The sequence below is a fragment of the Trachypithecus francoisi genome, unplaced genomic scaffold, assembly GCF_009764315.1.
Source record: "Trachypithecus francoisi isolate TF-2019V2 unplaced genomic scaffold, Tfra_2.0 Lachesis_group1, whole genome shotgun sequence".
Classification (NCBI taxonomy): domain Eukaryota; kingdom Metazoa; phylum Chordata; class Mammalia; order Primates; family Cercopithecidae; genus Trachypithecus; species Trachypithecus francoisi.
The window spans coordinates 61,597,242-61,619,116 of record NW_022681454.1 but is presented as its reverse complement, the minus strand read 5'-3'; the positions used below and the strand labels follow the sequence as shown (position 1 = coordinate 61,619,116).

Here is a 21,875-nt window from a genome sequence, read left to right as displayed (position 1 = left end):
TCCACATAAGATGTGAGTTGCTCCTGTTTGCCTCCTGCCATGATTGTGAGGCCTCCCCAGCCACGTGGAACTGAGTTCTCCATTAAACCTCTTTCCTTTGTAATTTGCCCCATCTTGGGTATGTCTTGTTCAGCAGTGTGAAAACGGACTAAAACAAAATTACAGCGTGTGTGTTTGTTTGTTCTCAATCATGGTGAGGACCCAGGTGTTTGCATGAAGGTGATATGTAAGGTGTAAAAAATTGAGGACCTCTTATATAAGAGAAATTAGCTAGTGAGATCAGCTATGGTTGACAGTAGATGGAAATTCAAAAGCATCTCTTTAATGCTGAGCAGCACGTAGGAAGCAGGCATAAAATTTGGCAATATATTATCAACAGAGCTCTGCTTCCTAGGAAATGGAACAAATGACATCATTATGCATATAAGATCTAACATTAAAACTCTTTTACTAAAATTACAATATTTCTGTCAGTGATTCTTAATATAAGAAAAAATTGTGAAATGTGATTAGAGTGTGCTGGAAAATATATCCATAGGAACTATGAAAACCCTACTTCAGTGAATTGTATATTTATTGACTACTTTGTGACAAAAAAACACCCAGTTCTATCATGTCAAGCATGAAAATACTTTACCAAAATGGACCAGTTTGCAGTAGTTAATGAATGATTTATAAATGTAACTTCTCAAAGAAGAAAATAATTTTCCAAAATTAATTTTTAGAGAATAATTCTGGGAAACAGTCAAAGGAAAAGGGATTAGCAAATACATCTGGAAGCACTGAATTATATACAGTACTCTGGGACTCTTCAAAGAAGAGATATGCTATACTGATGGGAAAACTAATTTGATCAGGGGACACATTCATCAGGTATGTCCATTTGCCTTCCAGGGACATACTGCAACTGAAATTGCTTTCCATACTGCAATTGAAAACTAAGGCCTTGTTTGGCTCTTTGCTAACTCTGTGACCTAGAGACACTGATTCACAATTTTGGAGTCTCAGTCTCCTTGTATCTTATCAGTGCAATGATACCTACTTCTCAGAGTTGCTTGAAGCTTCAGTAAGGTAATATTCGAAAGAGAATTTTTTTAAAAACGTAAAATATTACCTAAATATTAGCAGTAATATTCGAAAGAGAATTTTTTTAAAAACGTAAAATATTACCTAAATATTAGCAGAGAGTTTGTTGCTTTTTGACTTTCTGTCATCCAGAGAACTTCTGTTTGAGTTTTATTTCTCATTTTGAAATCTTTGTGAAAGGTAGGGCTGCACCTTCTACGTAGAAGCTGCAAGAGGCAGGCATTTTATTTCCCAGTTCCTGGCAGCTACAGGCATGGTCACTTGACCTTGGCTCACTTAATGAAATCCTCCTTCATGGGACTTAGAATTTTGAGGAGTGACAGGTATGTTAGTTAATTTGACTCAAATTATATATGCCATAAAATTGCTTCATCTATTGTATAACTCTACATCTAACATGAGGTGAATTCAAATTCCCTGATGCAATTAACTCTACAAAGAGAAGGCTGCATGGTTTTTAGTAGTTTCCAAGAGGTATTTATTCTGAAATTATGAACTTTCCTTTAAAGCAGAATAGAGAGAACACTTTCATTTTCCCTGGGCAAAGAGGGCACATAGAATGTTGTATATATTTTTATATGTGACATATTGAATTAAGCAGAAAAATCATGTTTTTAGAACTTTGTCTCTATAAATTTCTCTCAGGAGCTTTTTGTAAAAGTAAACTTGTTCAAGCTATAAAGATTTTCTTTTTGCAAGACAGATACTACTTAATTAATTCCAAGCAACTTGTAGCTGGAAGCAAGAAGGTAGTTTCAGGAGTATTTTTGTTACTATTGTTGGTTTTCGGCTGTTTGTTTTTAAAAAGTGATACATTCTAGGCTTTATGGTGGAAGACTGTGTAACTTTTTCTTTTCTTTTTTTCAGACAGAGTCTTGCTCTGTTGCCTAGGCTGGGGTGCAGTAATGTCATCTCCCTCACTATAACCTCCACCTCCCAGGCTCAAGCAATTATCCTGTCTCAGCCTCCCGAGTAGCTGGGACTACAGGCACATGCCACTACATCTGGATAATTTTTGTAATTTTAGTAGAGACAGGATTTCACCATATTGGCCAGGCTGCTCTCGAACTCCTAATCTTGTGATCTGCCCGCCTTGGCCTTTCAAAGTGCTGGGATTACAGGCGTGAGTCTCTGTGCCCAGTCTAACTTTTTCTTAGTGGTGCCTACTAAGCCTGAGAATCAATCAGGGAATGGCGTTTAGCGTATTGGGAATTATAAAGTGCATGCTTAATGTTGAGTCTTTTAGAAAGAAACAGCAGAGATCTAGACAAAAACAGGCCTTATGAGACTGCCTACTGCAGCATTTTTGTGAAAGACACAGGAATAGTTCTGAAGATCAACATTGTGCAGAGCCACATAATTCTCAGTTATATTTATGGTTTGCATTATATTTCAATTTATTTTGATAGCAAATCATCATACTTATCATTGTATGAAGACATTGTAGCTAGAAAAAGTAGAAAGTATCCTAGTTGTCTTCCCAGCAGCTCAGTGGTTTTGCTTAGGTTAGGTCATCAGAGGTCATTCCCCTGGGTGGCTCCAACTCCAGGTCTATGAGAATAATGAAATGAATTTTATGTTAGAAAAACAGAGCTAATGGGCAACAACCATAATATTGCTCAACAGACGCATATAACCTCATGCTATTTTAATATTTATGCCAAAAATGACTCTGTCTAGGATGACCCATGTATCCACTATGGCCCATCTCATAGGTCCAGAATAAGAAAAAAATGTAAGACAGTCCCAATACCAATCGTGATGGTTTTATATGTCATACATCAGGGCACATTGCATATTTTGCAGTGTTTCTTTTTTTTTTTTTTTTTCTTTTTTTTGAGACAGAGTCTTGCCCTGTCACCCAGACTGGAGTGCAGTGGCACGATCTCAGCTCACTGCAAGCTCTGCCTCCCGAGTTCACGCCATTCTCCTGCCTCAGCCTCCCGAGTAGCTGGGACTACAGGCGCCACCACCCGCCTGGCTTAGTTTTGTATTTTTAGTAGAGACAGGGTTTCACCATATTGGTCAGACTGGTCTCGAACTCCTGCTCTTGTGATCCACCCTCCTCAACCTCCCAAAGTGCTGGGATTACAGGCGTGAGCCACCGCGCCCGGCCTGTGCAGTGTTTTTTAATTACATTTTTAACTGGTGATGAATGCGACTTTCTGCTCTATGGTAATAACAATTATGACCAGGGCAAAGCTGTCAACCAGTGTCATAATGAGTCCCCCAATCATGGAATTGAGACAATAGTTTGGTAGTTTTAATTTTAGCAAAACACTGAGCGTGAATTTTTATCAAATCATCTTCTACTTTATATTAGGGCCAAATACTCTCCCTTAATTTTTTCCCTCTTCCAAGACAATATAATATAGTTATATCATAGTTCTATCTGCACAGTATAAAAAATTCCATATTTCAATGTCTTCAATGAGTTTATACTTTGGAGTGAGGATGCAATGAGAGACACAAATCTGTTCCCTCACAGCCTCTGTTTCTCTCATAGTGTGAGCAACTCTCTGTGCTGGGTGTGATTCTGGTATCTAAAGTATTTTCACCCAATCTGATTCTACATTGTGTACCAACTCATTTATGTTTTTGGCAACCCAGAGGGACTATTACTTGCTTCCAAAGCTAACAACAAAAAATACCAGGCTTTGTGAGATTTATTAAGAGACAGAGATTTGCCGGGCATGGTGGCTCACGCGTGTAATCCCAGCACTTTGGGAAGCCAAGGTGGGCGAATCATGAGGTCAGGAGATCAGGACCATCCTGGCTAATGCAGTGAAACTCCGTCTCTACTAAAAATAGAAAAAATTAGCCGGGTGTGGTGGTGGGCGCCTATAGTCCCAGCTACTCGGGAGACTGAGGCAGGACAATGGCGTGAACCCAGGAGGGGTACCTTGCAGTGAGCTGAGATCACGCCACTGCACTCCAGACTGGGCAACAGAGTGAGACTCCATCTCGGGGGCGGCGGGGGCGGGGGAAGAGAGACAGAGATTCTGTCTCCAAAAGTGCATGCAAGTGTGGCCACAATCAATTTGGAGCTTGAAGGCTTGAAGAAAAAGATTGATCAAGGAGACCAATAACTGTCAAGATGAGAATTGAAGTTTTTAATAAGACTCTAATTGAGAGTGAAATAGTGTGAAACTGTTGACCGGAAGACATGAATCATAGGTATTACTAGGGATTGGAATACCTTGAGACAAAAGGCTTCAACTTCTATGAGTGATTCAAATCCCTAACTAGAGATGGGTAGGCTTAAATGGAAATGAAACACGTAGGTTTTAGGAACTGCTTCACTCTAAACAATGTGCCACTTCTGCGGATCACCTGTTATAGCAAGGGAAAAATCATTGAAGAAAATGGATATTTTCTACTTGAATAGTTTAATATATGATGAAAAGACTGATCTATCTGAGGGAAAGTACTCAGCACTTACTCTGAAATCATTATGTTAAGACATGGATTTAGAGCAGCTCATGACTAGGATTGTGTCATTTTGGGGGTAATGCTGCTGATAGTTGAATGACTTCACAGTTGTGCAATACAGCTACAAAATTCCCCCTGGAACCCAGGAACTGCAATGAGTTGGTTGTGTTCTGGAAACCTAAGATAAGTGATAAAGTTGTGGTCCCATTATTTCTGGATATCAAGTACCTCAGGCCTATAACCTTGTGAACAAGCTATAATTTGCATTTTCACAGCCATGTAACTATTCCCGAAATAATTGAACCTTGATAGGCCTTCATCATTGCAGAACGCAATGGTGATAAACAAGAAGTGGATAAAATTGAGCTCCAAACAGTCAATGTATGTTACCAAAATCCATGGAGGGAATATGTGAATAATTTTAGGAAGGAATATGTGAATATGTGAATAATCCATCCTGATGATCAAAATGTATTTGGGTAGCCAAACAATTGAGCAGCACAGAAATCAAAGGATTAATTAAAGGCCAGAGAAAAATGTAGACTAATAGGAGGAATAAGAAATTTCATTTCTTCATCTTATCAGATGAAGATAATGACCATGAATCAGAAGAATCGATATATTAGAAACTTCATTAATTTGTCACTGACAAACTGAGTTTATCTCTTGATTTAGTTAGCATTAAAAATACTTCTGAAATTTGTTCTGAAAAGAAATCTCTTGAAATCCATCAAATTATTACTTCCTCCTTACTTATCTTAGGATATCTTCTCCTATTTTAATTAGTTTTCCCAAAGCCTGAAAACATACAACACTAAGGAAATGCACTCTGAGTTCTGAATAATAACACAGTCCAGTGAAAAACATATTCAAAATCAAAGTGATATAGCTTTCCAAATAACCCTGACTTTTGTTGGCCGGGCACGGTGGCTCAAGCCTGTAATCCCAGCACTTTGGGAGGCCGAGACGGGCGGATCACGAGGTCAGGAGATCGAGACCATCCTGGCTAACACGGTGAAACCCCATCTCTACTAAAAAAAATGCAAAAAACTAGCCGGGCGAGGTGGTGGGCGCCTGCAGTCCCAGCTACTCTGGAGGCTGAAGCAGGAGAATGGTGTGAACCCGGGAGGCGGAGCTTGCAGTGAGCTGAGATCTGGCCACTGCACTCCAGCCCAGGCGACAGAGCGAGACTCCGTCTCAAAAAAAAAAAAAAAAAAAAACCCTGACTTTTAATCAAAGCTTAATAAATCTTGAAGGATGAGAGATGAGGTCACTGTTGCATATTGCGATTTTAACTCTTTGGAGATTATTACATGTGGATTGAGATAAAGAGAAAGTAGATTCATTCAAATGGTGGGAAGATGTAATAATTTAGCAGCAACAGAGATCAGAAATTATTTTAACTCTAGAATAGTTACACTTCAAGTAACTTGCATTTTGATTTTTATTCCTTGGAAAATTATTTAGAGAACTTACTTTATCTTTAGGACATGATATTTGTATGCCAAAGCACAAAAACATATGGGCAGGAAAACTTGTTAGTTTAGATTCATATCAGTAGTAGTAGGAGCATCAGTGCAACAACTTTGCTAGTATTACTGCTAATATTCATTTTTACTACTTTTTAGATATTTTATATATACCATCTCAATCATTATAACAACACTGTGAGGGAGATATTGAAAATTTCATTTTACATGAAAGGAAACTCGTCTTTAGACAGGTTAGATAACTTGCTCAAATTCACAGATAGAGTGGGGATTCTAATCCAGGTTGGGTGATTTCAAATACGAGTTTTCTTGACCATCCCCCTTCTACTGGTTCTCAGAGTGTTAATTTTCTTTTTTACTGCTTCAGAAGACTTAAATAATTAATAGTTGCAAAGCTGAATATGGTGAAATGATTTAATGTTATTAATCAATGGATTGGAAGGCTTTTGTTTCCACATTATTTTGGGCAGGTTGTCAGTAAGTCAGCAAAATAAAAATTGACATCATTAAAAAGCCTCAGTTCAGCTAAGAACTGAGATCCAAACAAGTTTGCATCAAAAGTCTCAGGCATAATATCTTTAGCATAAATACAATTGAATCTGGAGAGAAAATATTTTTGTTGAAATGTGCAGAGTTCAGGTCAACTTCAGTTTAAGATGTGAACTTATGTAGGAATAAACTCTTTTATGTTCTTAATATCTACATCTGGCATTTTTTAATAGGTGAAAATATAGTAACTGTAAAAAGCAAGTAACACTATTTCAACAGTAGTGTTTTAATTTGAATAAGAAGGTCTCTTTTCTCCTAAGGTCCTTACTGTGTCATTTTTAAGACTTGATGAACCCTGTCTTTAAACTCAGAGTTCTTCCTATTGAAGTGCATCAGAATCTTTTTTTTTTTTTTGAGACGGAGTCTCGCTCTGTCACCCAGGCTGGAGTGCAGTGGCCGGATCTCAGCTCACTGCAAGCTCCACCTCCCGGGTTTATGCCATTCTCCTGCCTCAGCCTCCCAAGTAGCTGGGATTACAGGTACCCGCCACCTCGCCCGGCTAGCTTTTTTGTATTTTTTAGTAGAGACGGGCAGAATCCTTTAAATGTTCTTTATGCTGTCATTATGTTACATGTGAGATTATGATGGATGAAGCACAAGGCAGGGGACCAGTAAACCTGGATTCTAGTCTTAAATATATCAGAAGTTGACTGTTTGCTCTTGTGAAAGTGTAAGCTCTTTAACTTTTCTCAGTGCTTAATATTCTCATCTGTAAAATGAGTTTGAGCAGATAAGAATAAATTTATTAAAGTCTCCTTCCAATTCTTTGATATTTAAAGTACATCATACAATGCTGGATTCTTTGGTCCTGCATTTAAAAAATATACTTACCAAAGTTAATACACATGCTTCAGGACTACAGGATATTCTTCAATTCAGCATCAATCTGATAATGAAAAAATAATGTTATATAACTTATGAAATATTTCATTTGTAGCCTACTAGATCATGCAGAAGGTATACAAAATCTTGAAACCTTGGTTAGAGGAAAGGATTCTTGCCAAGATGCAATGTTACATTGCAGTTTTTATTAGCCACCCTTCACATTTATTTAGCTTTACATCATTTCTGCCATTGAAGGGCTTACAGTCTGCTGGGAAAAGTAGACAAGAAAAAATGGCAGTAGAGTTTAATAAGTGCTAATTATTGGGTGCACACAGAATGTTATTGGACAACAGAGAAGTTTGAGTGCCAGGGAAGAATTCTCAGAGGAGGAGATGTCTTCTAACTTGAGCCCTAAAGCCTGATGAACTATTCAGCCAAGACAAGCCTGATGAGAAATAGGGCAAGTGGGTGGAGTCATTACATGCAAAGACTTTGAGGTAAGAGCAAGTTTCATGTGTTTGGAAAACTGCAAGTAGCTCAGGAGAACCCAAGTAGGAGGCACAACAAGTGATGACAGCAAGTCACTACTTGGAGAAGAAATCAAGGTCCAAAATATCTGTATTTTGTTTTTAAAAAAAGCACTTTAATTTGAAAGCAATGAGAACTATTAGAGAAGAGTATTAACCATTTTTGTGTTTTAAAAAGGTTGATTTGACCTCAGTATAGAGATAGGATTGGATGTGAGGCACTGTGGGCAGACTGGAGGTGGGAGACCAATGGACAGGCTGTAATTCAGGTGAAAGATTGCCTGAAACTAAATACCAAGAATGTAGAAGAATGTGGGTGGGAGATTGAGAGATGCTGCAGAGTTAGAATTGATGAGATTTGGAATTTTATTTGATGCATATGGAAAAAGAGAAGGAGAAATAAAAAGAGTCACTAAATTTTCATCATGGGGCAATGGGTAAATGATGATAGTATTCATAAACTCAAAACCATAGAGCAGGTTATAGGAAAAATATTTTGGCTGTGTTGATTTTAAATTTCTTATGGGACAAGATACTGGGGGAGAAGAGAGTCCTATAGGCAGTTGGATAAAAAGCCTGATGCTGAAGGAGAGATCTTGGTTGGAGGTAGCGATTTGGAGATTAAAAGCATAAGCATTGATGAAAACAATTGAGAAAATGTAGTACCATGGATATGAAGAGCAAGGAAAAAACTCTGTAAACAAATTTAAGAGATAGGTAGAGGAAGAGGACACATGAAATAGAACAAGAAGATAGGAATCATAGAAAGACAAAAAGTAGAAAATAATAATACAGATGCTAAGTAAATTGGTTCAAGAAGAAAGGAATATTTATCGGTATCAAGTGTTTTAAGGAGAAACCTGGTAAGAACTGAAAAATGTTTATTAGATTTAGCAAGAAGGATACTGTTGGCGTGCCTTTGTTGATAGTCATATGGTACCATCAAAAGCCAGACTGCAAAGGGTTGAGGAGTTAATAAGTGTGAGGAGCTGGAGTATATGGTATTCTTGCAAGAATCTTGGCTGTAAGGGAGGCTGCAAAGAAATATAGCTAGGGAGGCATCTAAAGTGCCTTATTTATTATTTTTTGAGATAAGAAGAAGAGTAACTTTAATACAAATTGGACAGAGCTGGTAGAAATGTTGATGCAAAAGAAGAGAGTATATCTAATGGAGGAAGAGTCCAAGGAAGTGAGATGGATAGAATTCAGGGTGATATTACCAACCCAGTATCATTTTTGCTACTTAACAATAATTTTGGATTTTCAGTCAATAGTCTTCTATCAATACTTTGCTTTTGTCATGATTAGCTAAGTTAGGACTGAAGTCTATGACAAGGACATTGAGGAAGAGTAACAGACTAATGCAGAATAAACTTAGATTTTCCTAACATCATATAACCTCTGTAAGTTTTATTCAACCCATCTGTAAAAGGGGGAATTAAAATAATAATTAATATCTAGAACTGTTTTGGGTTATTCTATAAATACATATATGCCAGGCTATTAATATTTCTGCTTAACATATAGCAGTGACTTAATCAACGATAGTTATGACACTGAGGATTATAAAATCGAGTTATACCAAGAGATAAAACAAACTACAGTGAATATACTAGTTTTTCCTGATATAAGAAAGACAGAGGGGAGCATGGGGATAGACGGTATATCACTCTACTTGTCGGTCTCCTCTTTGCCCCACTTCCGCTTGGCTATTTGTATTTGTCTCTATGTTTTCAAGATTTTAGTGATCAATTCCAGCATATTACAATGACTTCTGGAATATTTTGGGAAATCATATCTGATGCTCACTAGCAGCCTGTTGAAACATTTTAAAGGAAGCATAGTAATGCTCTGCCTGAATGATGGTAGAAAGAGAAAAAAAGACTGCAAGTCTAATTTTGTAACTATAGGTTTTTCTGCAGGCAAATGGGCCTTTTTTGGCATAAACAAAGGAACCAGTTCTACGAGTACCACGGTAAAGCAAAAAGAAAATGACATTGGTTGTTCTATGTCCTGGTCATTTCAAGATTGGGGTGAGGAAACACTAAATTTCCATGTAACGAAACACTGAATTAGTATGGTTCAGAAGCCCCTTTTGCCAGTCTTCCAGTAGTTATGCCAAGTGTATTTGGAATGACAAGTAGAGACTGATCCCTGGATATAAGTGACTTGAAGTGAAAGGAGCAGATGGATATTTCTTTTAAGGACAATTTTTTTCAAGCAAATATATGACAAAAAGATCTCACAAATTAGGATCCAAATATTATAGGACAAATGGGACATTCACATTAGGCATTGGAAATGAAAGAGAATGCTGTTCACATGGATGTTGCACTAACGTGAAGTCAGAAAGGAGGGGTGAACTTGCCTACCTGGCTATGAGATCAGTTTACAAAGGCAATCAGAAGGCTAATTGAAATACTAGAGGATTTAATCTCTGAGTGCTCTGAATAATCAAATGTGCACAAGTATCTCAACAACTCCATTCATCTCACTCTACTTTAGCAATTACTGAACGATAGGCTACCCAGCTGCTATACATTTACTAGGGATAAAGCAAGAAGAGAGAGAGCTATAAACCTGCCTTCTCATCATTGTAATGATTTGAATGGCAATATGTTATCATGAAAAATATACTGAAAACCGACTCAAAGAAATGAAAAACCAGGGGCTTTTAGGAAGCATGAATTTGCGCTTAAAGCTCAGTTTGTCTTGTATGATGTCAGGCAGGACAGTGCATATCTGTATAGACAGATAACAAAGGCACAGGGAAGAGTTTCAAAAGGGACATTTCTTGTAGAATCTAAAAGACATTTAGACTGCTTTCTTCTTCTGTCATAGTAACAGACTCTCAGAGCAAATTTTTCTGGTAGCAAACAACTTCTATGTAAGGTGATTTTATTTTTCTAGGTTAAGGCCACCTAAATTGATACTAAATTTAGGTTACCAAAAGCAACTTGGTATGAAAGGAAGGAACTGTTCTGGTTAATTAATTATTTTATGCTAAAAATGTTTTAGTGCCCACAATGACCAAAATATTCTGACAATCCAGCTTTTTCTGTTTTTATGTTGAGAATCTTAGCTTGAATTTTAATGAACAATTAAGATGGCATATTTGTCAGTAGAATTTAAAGAAAAGACTTTTATTCTACTGTACTCTCGCCATCTGAAATTCTGACTTTATAAATTGCTACAAACAAGATTAGCAAATAGGTTTCAGACCAGAGTGTAAATATGGAAATTAGAAAAGAAACCAGAATCCCTAAGGCTATAAGGAGGACATTAGAAAAAGAAGTAGCTCCATTTGTCAAACTAAGACTTTTTTCTTAGGCACTGCACAATAAAATAAAACAAAACAAAACATAACAAAACAAATAAAACTTTACTACAATATGAATATTAAGAAATTTGGAATGGATAGCCCAAAACTTTAAAAAAATACTTTACACAGCTTAATTTTTAAAAAGCCACTTCAAGTATAAAAAAGCTGCTATTGCGAAGAGAGAATAGACATTTTCTAGTTGATAGAGAAAGCCAGGGTGATTGCAGGAGAAATTACAAAGGGAATATCACAGTTTAATTTACAGAATAATGTTCTCATAATGCAGCTATCTGGCAATGAAATCGGCCATTTCCGTTTCGACTCCTAGGAGTAGATAAATTGACTATATTTAAATGGAGGCTGAATGCACCTCTGGAAGGAATTAACTGAGAAATTACTCTAGATGATCTTTATAGTTTTCTTTGAGCATTTATACTTCTGTGACCTGCTTTTTTAAAAATTAAGTTCTTGGATATTTTTAAATTCAGTCTAATAGAAGCTAGGCTTTATTGCTTTCACGGCTGATAGGTGAACAAAACTTCAGGTAAATTCTTAAATTATTTAACTTATAGAAAGGGGCTTCTGGCCGGGCGTGGTGGGTGGCTCACTCCTGTAATCCCAGCACTTTGGGAGGCCTAGGTGGGCGGATCACTTCAGGGCAGGAGTTCCAGACCAGCCTGGCCAACATGGTGAAACCCCATCTCTACTAAAAATACAAAAATTAGCTGGGCGTGGTGGTGCGCACCTATAATCCCAGCTACTCAGGAGGCTGAGGCAGGAGAATCACTTGAGCCCAGGAGGTGGAGGTTGCAGTGAGCCGAGATCTCACCACTGCACTCCAGCCTGGGTGACAGAATGAAATTTCATCTCAAAACAAACAAACAAACAAACAAGCAAGCAAGCAAAACAAGAGTTTAAGGGCTTCTAATTGGCATGAAATCATTTTTTTTTTTTTTTGTTGAGACGGAGTCTCGCTGTGTCGCCCAGGCTGGAGTGCAGTGGCCGGATCTCAGCTCACTGCAAGCTCCGCCTCCCGGGTTTTACGCCATTCTCTCGCCTCAGCCTCCCGAGTAGCTGGGACTACAGGCGCCCGCCATCTCGCCCGGCTAATTTTTTGTATTTTTTTAGTAGAGACGGGGTTTCACCGTGTTAGCCAGGATGGTCTCGATCTCCTGACCTCGTGATCCGCCCGTCTCGGCCTCCCAAAGTGCTGGGATTACAGGCTTGAGCCACCGCGCCCGGCCGAAATCATTTAAACTAACTAGCATTTGGTATGGCATAGAATTATTCCTACCCCTGCCTCTATATTTGAGAAATAGGGTGGGCAACACAACACAATTCTTGGAGTTATTACTAATGTCTCCAAATAAGCAGTAAAGTGACATGAAGTGTTGTTTTTGTCTTCTGACTCTTCTAAAAAAACGAAATGCTTGCTGGAGCGTAACAGGTAAAATGGAGGATGTGAACATATGGGCTGACATTTTCTGAAAAAGGCCAGCAAAACACACCCCTCCCCATGAGAATAGGGCAGATACTGACTTGGTGAAAGAAATCTTAGTACAAGACACTTGAAATCTCAGGAGTCGAAGCATAGCTCAGGTTTACTAACAATAGGCCCACACAATCTACCTGAGGTCTCCTTCCCTCTCTCACACCTTCAGTCTACATAAAGATGGGCAGAATACAAGATACCAACATAACACTGTGGTTTATAGGAGAAAACCAATAGGCCTCCGATGCAGTGATTAGATAAACACTAATTCATCTATTAATACTATCAGAGAAAACAAAAAGGTCTGGCCGGAACTGCCCGTGTTTTGCACAAATTAAAAAATAAATGATCTGGCAACTATGGAAATACATTTACGGAAGAGAAGGGGAAAGAGAGAAAGGAGGAGGGGATTGGGGAAGGGGTTATTTTACTGTTAACAATATTGGATCTGAACCAGGAGGCGGGAGGGGAAGGAAGAAAAAGGGGAGACAGGGATGAGGAGAAGGGACATTTAAGGAGAGATGAATCCAAGAACTATCCAAAATTGGGGGGAGTAGGGAGGGAAACTGGAAGATATATAGGAGTTCTAATATCTATAGCTTTCAGAGTTTGGAGCCAACTGATAGTGTCTAAAAAAGAAATTTGTAATAAAAAAAGACTAAAATTTTAATATTCTTTAAAATCATTTTTAGTTTTTAGAAAATAACTCTTATAGTAATGAAACATTTGTGACCTTTAGAAATTCTTCAGTTGCATTTTTTCTTATGTCATATTAAAACCAAATTAAATGCAATATTTTTATAATTGACATATTAACAGAAGGTATGATATGACCCCATTTTTCTAAAGTATTTCTTTTTATCAATCTACCTACCTATATATGCATATGTATATATCTACATAAACACACATACAGATATATGAAATGCAATTTACCTTCACCATGTGAAGGTAATGAACTCTGATGTTTTCACTGTATTCTTATTCTTCTCTTTTTCATTTAAAAAGGCTGTTACTAGGTTACAACTCACAATTCATAAAACACTACACATATCTTGTTGCCTGTATTCACAGACTTTTTTGTTTCTTAAAAAAGTATAAAATTTCCTAAGTTGTACAGCTGCCTCAACTTGCTTTTAAATGAGCATAACATGAAAGCAGTTATGTTTCTTACTTTCATTGCAAAGACAGCCAAGTTATAATAACACCAGGAAAAGCCTGTCACATAATGACATCTCAATAACAGGAAAGAAATGAGTAGATCTGAGTGCACACGTTCTTAAAAGATTCTGCTGTGTTAAGTAGAGGGTTACATTTTCCTACCTCTGAATCACAGTAAAGAGGAGGTGAGTTTGTGAAACAGCAGTTGGAGGCAAATTTTGTGCGCTTGTTAACCAGCTCTGCCAGTTCTGTGGGTGTGGCATCGGGCAATTTTGCTCTTAGTTGCTCTGCCAGTCTGAAAAACCATTTAAATGTAAGGTCTTACTACATGTATTTATTTTATACAAATTTCTAAGGCAAAATAATAGCCATTTCAGATGAAATACTTGCCTGTCTCAAGAAAATTCTATACCTTTGATATAGAATAGTCAATTTGAGATCAGAAAGTGAAACATATGCCTCTTCGAGGTCATAAAAGTAAACATACAAATCGCTGCTGAATTGGAATTCCAGTCTTCTTTCATTTCCTCATTATTTCAACATGGAAGAGTCCCTTTTCTATTTTTTCCTAACTTTCACCTTCTCTTCAGTTTTAGATTTCAAATTCCTTAAAGAATATTTCCTTTACAAGACCTCATACCACCTTAATGCCCCTTTTTCTCTCATAATTTATATAATTTCACCCTCAATTTACCTACTTCTCAACTCACTATATTGGAAAACACTGATATGGGAGTAAGGAAACTTTGGCTTTTATTTTTAGCTCTACTAAAAATGAACTCTCCATCTCTCTTTCAGGATGGTGATAGGACTTGATATGTCCTGATTCTTTCCATTTGAACAATCGAGGATCTCGGCATCTCTCCACTCCCATAATGAACAACTCAGCTTGGTTTTATGACTTTCTTCAGGAAATGCTTGCCAGCCCAGCGTTGGGCAATTGGAGATAAGGAGACCCAAGCTAATCTAGAGTTGGGCTTGGCAAGGATGGATGCTGAGAAGGGACAAAAGGGTAAGGGTGACCAGTTAGTTCATAAAAGCATTGTTGAAACAAGTAGGTTTGAGCTGCTGGGGGGTGCAAATGAGGCTAGAAGAGACTCAGAGGATGAAAAAAAAAATGTTGAGGGGAAGGGAATAGGATCTGAGAAATTTACTAAAGTTAGGAAAAGTTAGGAAAAATGTCATGGTCTTCTCAATGGAGACTTTCCCCAAGAACCCAGTACCACTTCTTTCCTTATTATGGCCTATTATTTTACTGTTAATGTCTATTTATAGAAAATGCTTTTTCCTTGTCTTAATTGAGAAAAATGACTATTATATAACATTATTGGTAGTTAACATTTCTATTTCTAATTTATAGGGTATATATGTTGTTGATGGCTGACAGTATGCTTGATTGAAAGTTTGGGTCTTCTTGCCAGGCAATATGCCATGAAGTTAGATAATACTTTTAGCAGTTTTATAGGTCCTCAATTTTGTACAGCAATATCTACAGAAAATTCTGGGGTAAGAATATTGCTAAGCTATGTGCTCATTTTGCCATTTGGAATCAAGTTCCTGCAGATAGATTTTGTAATCTATATTTTTGTGGCTGTTTTAATTGGCCGCTCACTTGATAAACATGACATTTTTCCCCCAGAAAAACTTAGCTTATTCCTATACAGATGTTAGATTCGAACTACTTTTTAAAAAATAAAACGATTTAGGGGGTAAAAGGGCATTTTTGTTACATGGATGTATTGCATAGTGAAGTCTAGGTTTTTAGTGTAACCATCACCCAAATTGTGTACACTGTATCCAATAGGGAGTTCCTTATCCTTCACCCTTCTCTCACCCTGCCACCTTTTGGGGTCTCCAATGTCGATTATTCCACTGTATGAGATTCTGACTACTTTAAAAAACTCCTAATTGAACCTCCTTTTTTTTGTTGTTCATTGAAGACAAGCTTAAATGTTCAGCTATGCTTTCAATTCATAGTACTAAGAAAATATTACTGATAAATTTGGAGGATACAGCCAGAACAAGTTTCTTACTTTTTCTTGTACTCAGTAAATGTATTTTCTGAATAATCTGCACATAGTTTTTGTCCTTTGTCAATGAAAGAAGATAGTTCCTTCTTTAGTAGAGGGCCCTGTAAGAAAACAATAATTGCATAACAAAATTATTTGTCTTGAAATGTTGTCCCATCTGGCCATTAAATCAAAATTCCAAATATTGTATCAGTATGAGTATTATATACACTAAGCATTGGCAAATATTTTCTACAGAAGGCAGGATAATAAATATTTTAGGGTTTGCAGGCCATATATGGTCTTTGTTGCAACTACTCAACTCTGTACAGAAGCAGTTGTAAGCTTTGCAGAAACAATGAGGATGACTGTGTCCCAGTGGAAGTTAAGGTATGAACACTGAAATTTGAACTTTGTATAATTTTCATGGGTCATGAGATACTGATGTTCTCTTGCTTTTTTCCCAACAATGTAAAAATGTAAAACCATTCTTCTGTTCTTAGTTTGTAGGCCATATAAAAGCAGGCAGTGAGCAAGTTTTGGCTCATGAACTATAATTTTCCAACCCTTGATCTATGTGCTTGATAAAGAAAATCCAGCAAATATACCTTAGTATTAAAACAGGTAGTTGAGTCTTCAACATCACAGCATTCACCAAGGCTTTTTAGGGTTGGCTCAAGTATTTTAATGAGGAATACTTCTGGAAGATGAGTTCTTCTGCTTAGTTCAAATGTATACCTAGCATGAGAGAGAAAAGGAGATATGTGTTATATATTTACATATTTATTTATTTAGTTAGTTAGTTATTTTTTGTGACGGAGTCTCCCTTTGTCACCCAGTTTGGAGTGAAGTGGCACCATGTTGGCTCACTGCAACCTCTGCCTCCCGGGTTCAAGCGATTCTCATGCCTCAGCCTCCCAAGTAGCTGGGATTATAGGTGCCTGCCACCATGCTCGACTAATTTTTGTATTTTCAGTGGAGATGGGGTTTCACCATGTTGGCCAGAGTGGTCTGGAACTTTTGACATCAAGTGATCTGCCTGAGTCAGCCTCCCAAAGTGCTGGGATTGTGGGGATGAGCCACCGTGCCCGGCCTACATTTTGAAATGTGAAATATCTGTCATAAAGGCAGAGCACTTGGTTTCTGCATCTTAATTAAAAAGAAGAGATTTAGCTCAGACTGACTCTAAATCAACAGGCTTTGGATTATAAAATACTTTTATATAAAAGTCTCTCATTGAGAGACAAGCTATTAATACTTGCTATCGTGACTAGTCAATATTGAACTAAAGCTTTGCTTATAATATACATTTAAATATATTATATGTAAACATATTTACTTCAAATGCATATGGAACTGTCTTTGTGCAAGCATAATATCATTGACCCCATATAAAACATCAAGTGGGTACTTCAAAAGGCTTTTCTGTGAAAATAGGTTTGTGTAAATTATTTCATTATGTCTTATCCCACTGCGGTCTATGCACTTAAAAACAATAAACGTTTAGAAAAATATAAATTAAAGTTTCAGTCCTATATAACTTCTGCCATCTGATATTGCTAATTGATATTGCAACCTGTGGCTTCAAACTATTTGTGAAATATTTTTATGCCATGATGATGCATACACATCTATTCAAACCATGGTATATTTATCTTACTTCTTTTTTTAGTTGGATGAAACAAGATAAAAGTTTACCATTTCTTTGCATTAAATCTCTTTTTAAATTTAATGAAAATGAATATCAATAATGCTAAGAAAAAAATATTCTGTTCTTGCTATCTCTTTTATTTGTATCAAATGCTTATTGTCCAAAAGTTTAGTATACTTTAGGCTTTTGATTTGTGATTTTGAGCCAAAAGTAATATGATAAAACTAGTTAATAATATTAAAAACATTTCTGGTTGCGTGTATTTTACATGTGTTCAGCATTGTATACAAATACGTGTTTTCACATTTACTTTCACTTACATTTCTACATGCATTTCTCATTAACAATCTGTGTGCTAAATAAGGCAAGTATTAACATTTTCAAATTAATTAACAATAGGCTGACGTTCAGAATTGTCAAGTCACTTCTTTTGGCTGTGCACAAGAATCGGAGAAGGCAGAATTAGGAACTCTAAGCTCCTTTCTCCCTACCCAAAATCTTTCTGTCACATGCAATTGATTACGGTGTTTCACAAATTTTAGTCATTTACAATCAATTAACAAATACTTAAAGTCCATGAAAAGCATAAAAGTAGTACTTTGCCTATGTTTGAAATGAGTGATAGCATACCTTCCCTCCATCTGGCTGGCCCCCAATTTTTGTCCAGATGAACTTAAAATGGGAACATGTTTTCACATCATCTCTACTTACTTATCCATAACCTTGGTGTTTCCTTGATCACACACATCTTTGTTTGTAGGCAGCTCCACATCTGGAAGCTCGGGGGGTTGTGCAGCTGGCACGAAGTAAGTGCACACAAAAATGTCCATGGCTGATTTTTCTTGACAACACTCTTCAAACTTAGAATTCTTTTTGGATAAATTGTCACAGAGTTTTACTGTGTGTTCAGGCAGCTACAAAACGAACAGTTAATTTGTGCATTGTTAGTTTCCTGATAGTCTAATTAAAAATAAGAATTACATAGGCTTACAAGCTTTGGCATCACATTTATGAAAGTCGATATGAATATTATCAGAAAGAAAATTGGTACAATATTTGGAAAGGCAATTTGTTAATATGTACTAAAAGTCTTAAAAATGTACAATTCTATTTTTAAGAATTTATACTTAGAAAATAATTATGGATAAAAGGACAACAGCTATAAGGCTATTAAGAGCAACATTGCATTTTATTAAAATGTTTTTAAAAATCAACACAACCTAAATACAATAGAGGATTAGTAAAATAAAAATATGGTGTGTCTAGGTAGATAGATGTAATACATGACATGGACATAGGCAACAGAATCCTATTTAGCCATTATAAATCCTTATAGAAAAAGATCTATTAACATAGAAGTGTTTTTAATGGAAAAAGACAAGGTGACACAATGCATCTATTACTACAGAGATTGACAAGACCTTGGAGACTGATTTTCAGCTAAAGCAATTATTCAAATGTAAATCATTTTAAAGGATTATGAAAATGAAAAATGGTAAAAAAAATTTGAGATGGGTATCAAATTATAAAAAGTGTAATAAAAACAGAAGTAGCTCCTACCATTGTCCATTTGAAATGCAGTTAGTATAACTGAAGAATTGAATTTTAAATCATATTCAACTTAAATATATATGTTTAACTTTAATTATAATTAAATTTAAATGACCATATGTAGCATAAGGTCTTGAGAATCAGATAATCTTATCTTTGCATGTGGACTTTGCCACTTACTAGTTGTGTGGTCTCAAATTATTGACCCTTGCTAATCTTGTGTTTTCTCACCTGTACAGTGATGTTAAGAATTATTTATATTTCACAGGATACATGTGAGCATCTGTTAGGATACTGCATATTAAATAGAGCTTAGAAGAGTATCTGCCACTCAGTACTTGGCACTCAATACCTGGCACGTGGTGATAATGATAATAAAGATTGTCTTACCTCTTTGGCCATACAATCTTCAGAGGCAGACTCACAGCATTTGGAGAGGATGTTAGTAACATCTTCAGCTAGTGGCAAAACATGCTCCAGATCAGCAGTAGGCACTTTTTGGGCTAACTTTATGAGATTGCTAAACAGTTAAAAGTAAATTTGTTAGCTTATCAACATTCTCAGTTTTCTTGGTTTCATGATGAACACATTATTTGGAGAAATAATATCACAGTTTCAACTCCTTGACCTCAAGAGATGCATGGGAGCATGTCTGCCATGCAATAGATCTCATGTACCCAAGACACAGACTCAAGATCAAGGGATCCCTAATGAATCTTTTCAAATTTTCAATTCTCAAATGCAGCTTCTCTTCTTGCCAGATCTACATAGTGAAAGTATGTCTTTAAAATGTTAGATCCAAAGCATCAATGAAGAAATCACAAATGTCTGTTTCTCTCTATTCATAAGGCCAAGGTTGTATTGTTGTGGCCTCTCACAGAATTGTAAAAAGTGTGTTTTATAAATTCTTTTAGAAACTATAGAGATCTGTAGCTTTACACCACAGAGTTAATAAATGTTCATATTTTGGATGTGTAACCTTTAAAAATTTATTTGTGAATGATATGCTATACTATTCTCATATTTGTCTTTTTCACTTAATATACCAGGAATATCATTAAGTATTTTTTCTATATTAATATTCCTAATATATCATGAATATGATTAAATATTTTTAAAAATTGAGGTGAAAATGACATTAAATTTACTATCTTAACCATTTTTAAGGTATACATTCAGTGTTTATATTTACATTGCTTTGCAACAGATCTCTAGAAATTTTGTTCATGCAAAACTAAAACTATACTTATTAAACACTGATTTGCTCTGCTCCCACTTCCCCTCCATCATCCTCCAGTCCCTTGGCAACCACCTTTTTATTTTCTGTCTTTATGATTTTGATTACTTTAAATACTTCATATGAGTGGAATTACAGAGTATTTATGTGTTTGAGACTGGCATATTTCACTTAGCATAATGAAAGTCTTCAAGGTTCATCCTTGTAGCATGTGACAGGATTTTCTTCTTTTTTCAGGCTACATAATATTCCATTGTATGTATATACCACATTGTCTTTATCCATTCATCTGTTGATGGACATAGGGGTTGCTTCCACCTCTTGGCTATTGTGAATAATTTTGCATTGAACATGGAAGTGCAAATCTCTTTGAGATCCTGCTTTGAATTTTTAAGATATATACCCAGAAGTGGAATTGATGGTTTACATGTTAATTCTATTTTTAATGTTTTGAGGGACTTCCATACTGTTTTCCATAATGATTACACCATTTTACATTCCTACCAACAGCGTACAAGCATTCCAATTTCTATGCATCTTTGCTAATATTTGCCAATTTCTTTTGATAGTGATTATCCTAATGGGTGTAAGGTGATACCTCACTGTGGTTATGGTCTGCATTTCTCCCATCCAATTATTATACAAACCAGGCCCAACCCTATTTAGCTTCTGAGATCAGATGAGATTGGGTGTGTTCAGAGTGGTATGGTGGTAGACTTGATTTGCATGTATCTTAAGGTTAGTGACGTTGAGCATCTTTTCATATGTTTATTGGACATTAGTATATTTTCTTTCAATAATTATTTATTCAAGTCTTTTATCCCTATTTTAATTAAGTTACTTGGTTTCTGTTGTTGAGATATAGAAGTTTCTTGTATATTCTGAATGTTAAACCTTTATCAGACACATGATTTGCAAATATTTTCTCCATTCTGTAGGTTGCCTTTTTGCCCTGTTAATTGTGTCATTTGATATGTAGAAGTTTTAAAGTTTGTTGTACTTCTATTTGTTTGTTTATGCTTTTGTTGCCTCTACTTGGGTGTCATATTCAAGAAATCATTGCCAAATCCAAAATCCTGAAAGCTTTTCTCCTATGTTTTCTTCTAGGAGTTTTATAGTTTTAGGTCTTAACATTTGGGTCTTCAATCCATTTTTGAATTAATTTTTATACATTATATAAAGTTCCAACCTCATTCTTTTGCATGGAGATATGTGATTTCTCCAGCACCATTTTTTGAAGAGACTATCTTTTAACCCCATTGTGTAATCTTGGCACCCTTGCTGAAAATCATTTGGCCATATATGCAAAAGTTTATTTCTGGACTCTCTAGTCTGTTCCATTGGCCTATATATCTGTCTTCATGCCAGCATCACACTGTCTTAATTACTGTTGCTTTGTAGAATGTTTTAAAATCAAAAGTGTTAGACCTTCAGGTTTGTTCTGTCTTCAAGATTATTTTGGCTACTTGGGAACTCTTGAGTATTTTAGGATGTTTTCTTCTATTTCTGCAGAAAATGGCATTAGGATTTTGATAGGGATTGC

General features: G+C 36.3%; 1 protein-coding gene and 1 long non-coding RNA gene across 2 annotated transcripts in view; both read right to left on the bottom strand.

Annotated features, from left to right (window-relative positions):
• Positions 1–302: 302 nt before the first annotated feature.
• LOC117086362 lies at positions 303–2,005 on the bottom strand. Its single transcript, XR_004438306.1, has 2 exons — positions 1,171–2,005; positions 303–1,114 (listed from the first exon to the last, which is right to left on the bottom strand). It is a non-coding gene; the product is annotated as an uncharacterized LOC117086362 (long non-coding RNA).
• A 453-nt stretch (positions 2,006–2,458) lies between these two features.
• The window catches only part of GC (GC vitamin D binding protein), a 44,642-nt gene continuing 25,225 nt past the window's right edge, over positions 2,459–21,875 (bottom strand). Inside the window, exons 7-13 of the mRNA XM_033214482.1 lie at positions 19,486–19,615; positions 18,256–18,458; positions 16,502–16,631; positions 15,918–16,015; positions 14,047–14,179; positions 7,389–7,443; positions 2,459–2,637 (exon numbers count right to left, since the gene is read on the bottom strand). Coding sequence (XP_033070373.1) covers positions 7,414–7,443; positions 14,047–14,179; positions 15,918–16,015; positions 16,502–16,631; positions 18,256–18,458; positions 19,486–19,615 — 724 coding nt within the window. The 3' untranslated portion in view covers positions 2,459–2,637; positions 7,389–7,413. The remainder of the gene's footprint in view (positions 2,638–7,388; positions 7,444–14,046; positions 14,180–15,917; positions 16,016–16,501; positions 16,632–18,255; positions 18,459–19,485; positions 19,616–21,875) is intronic.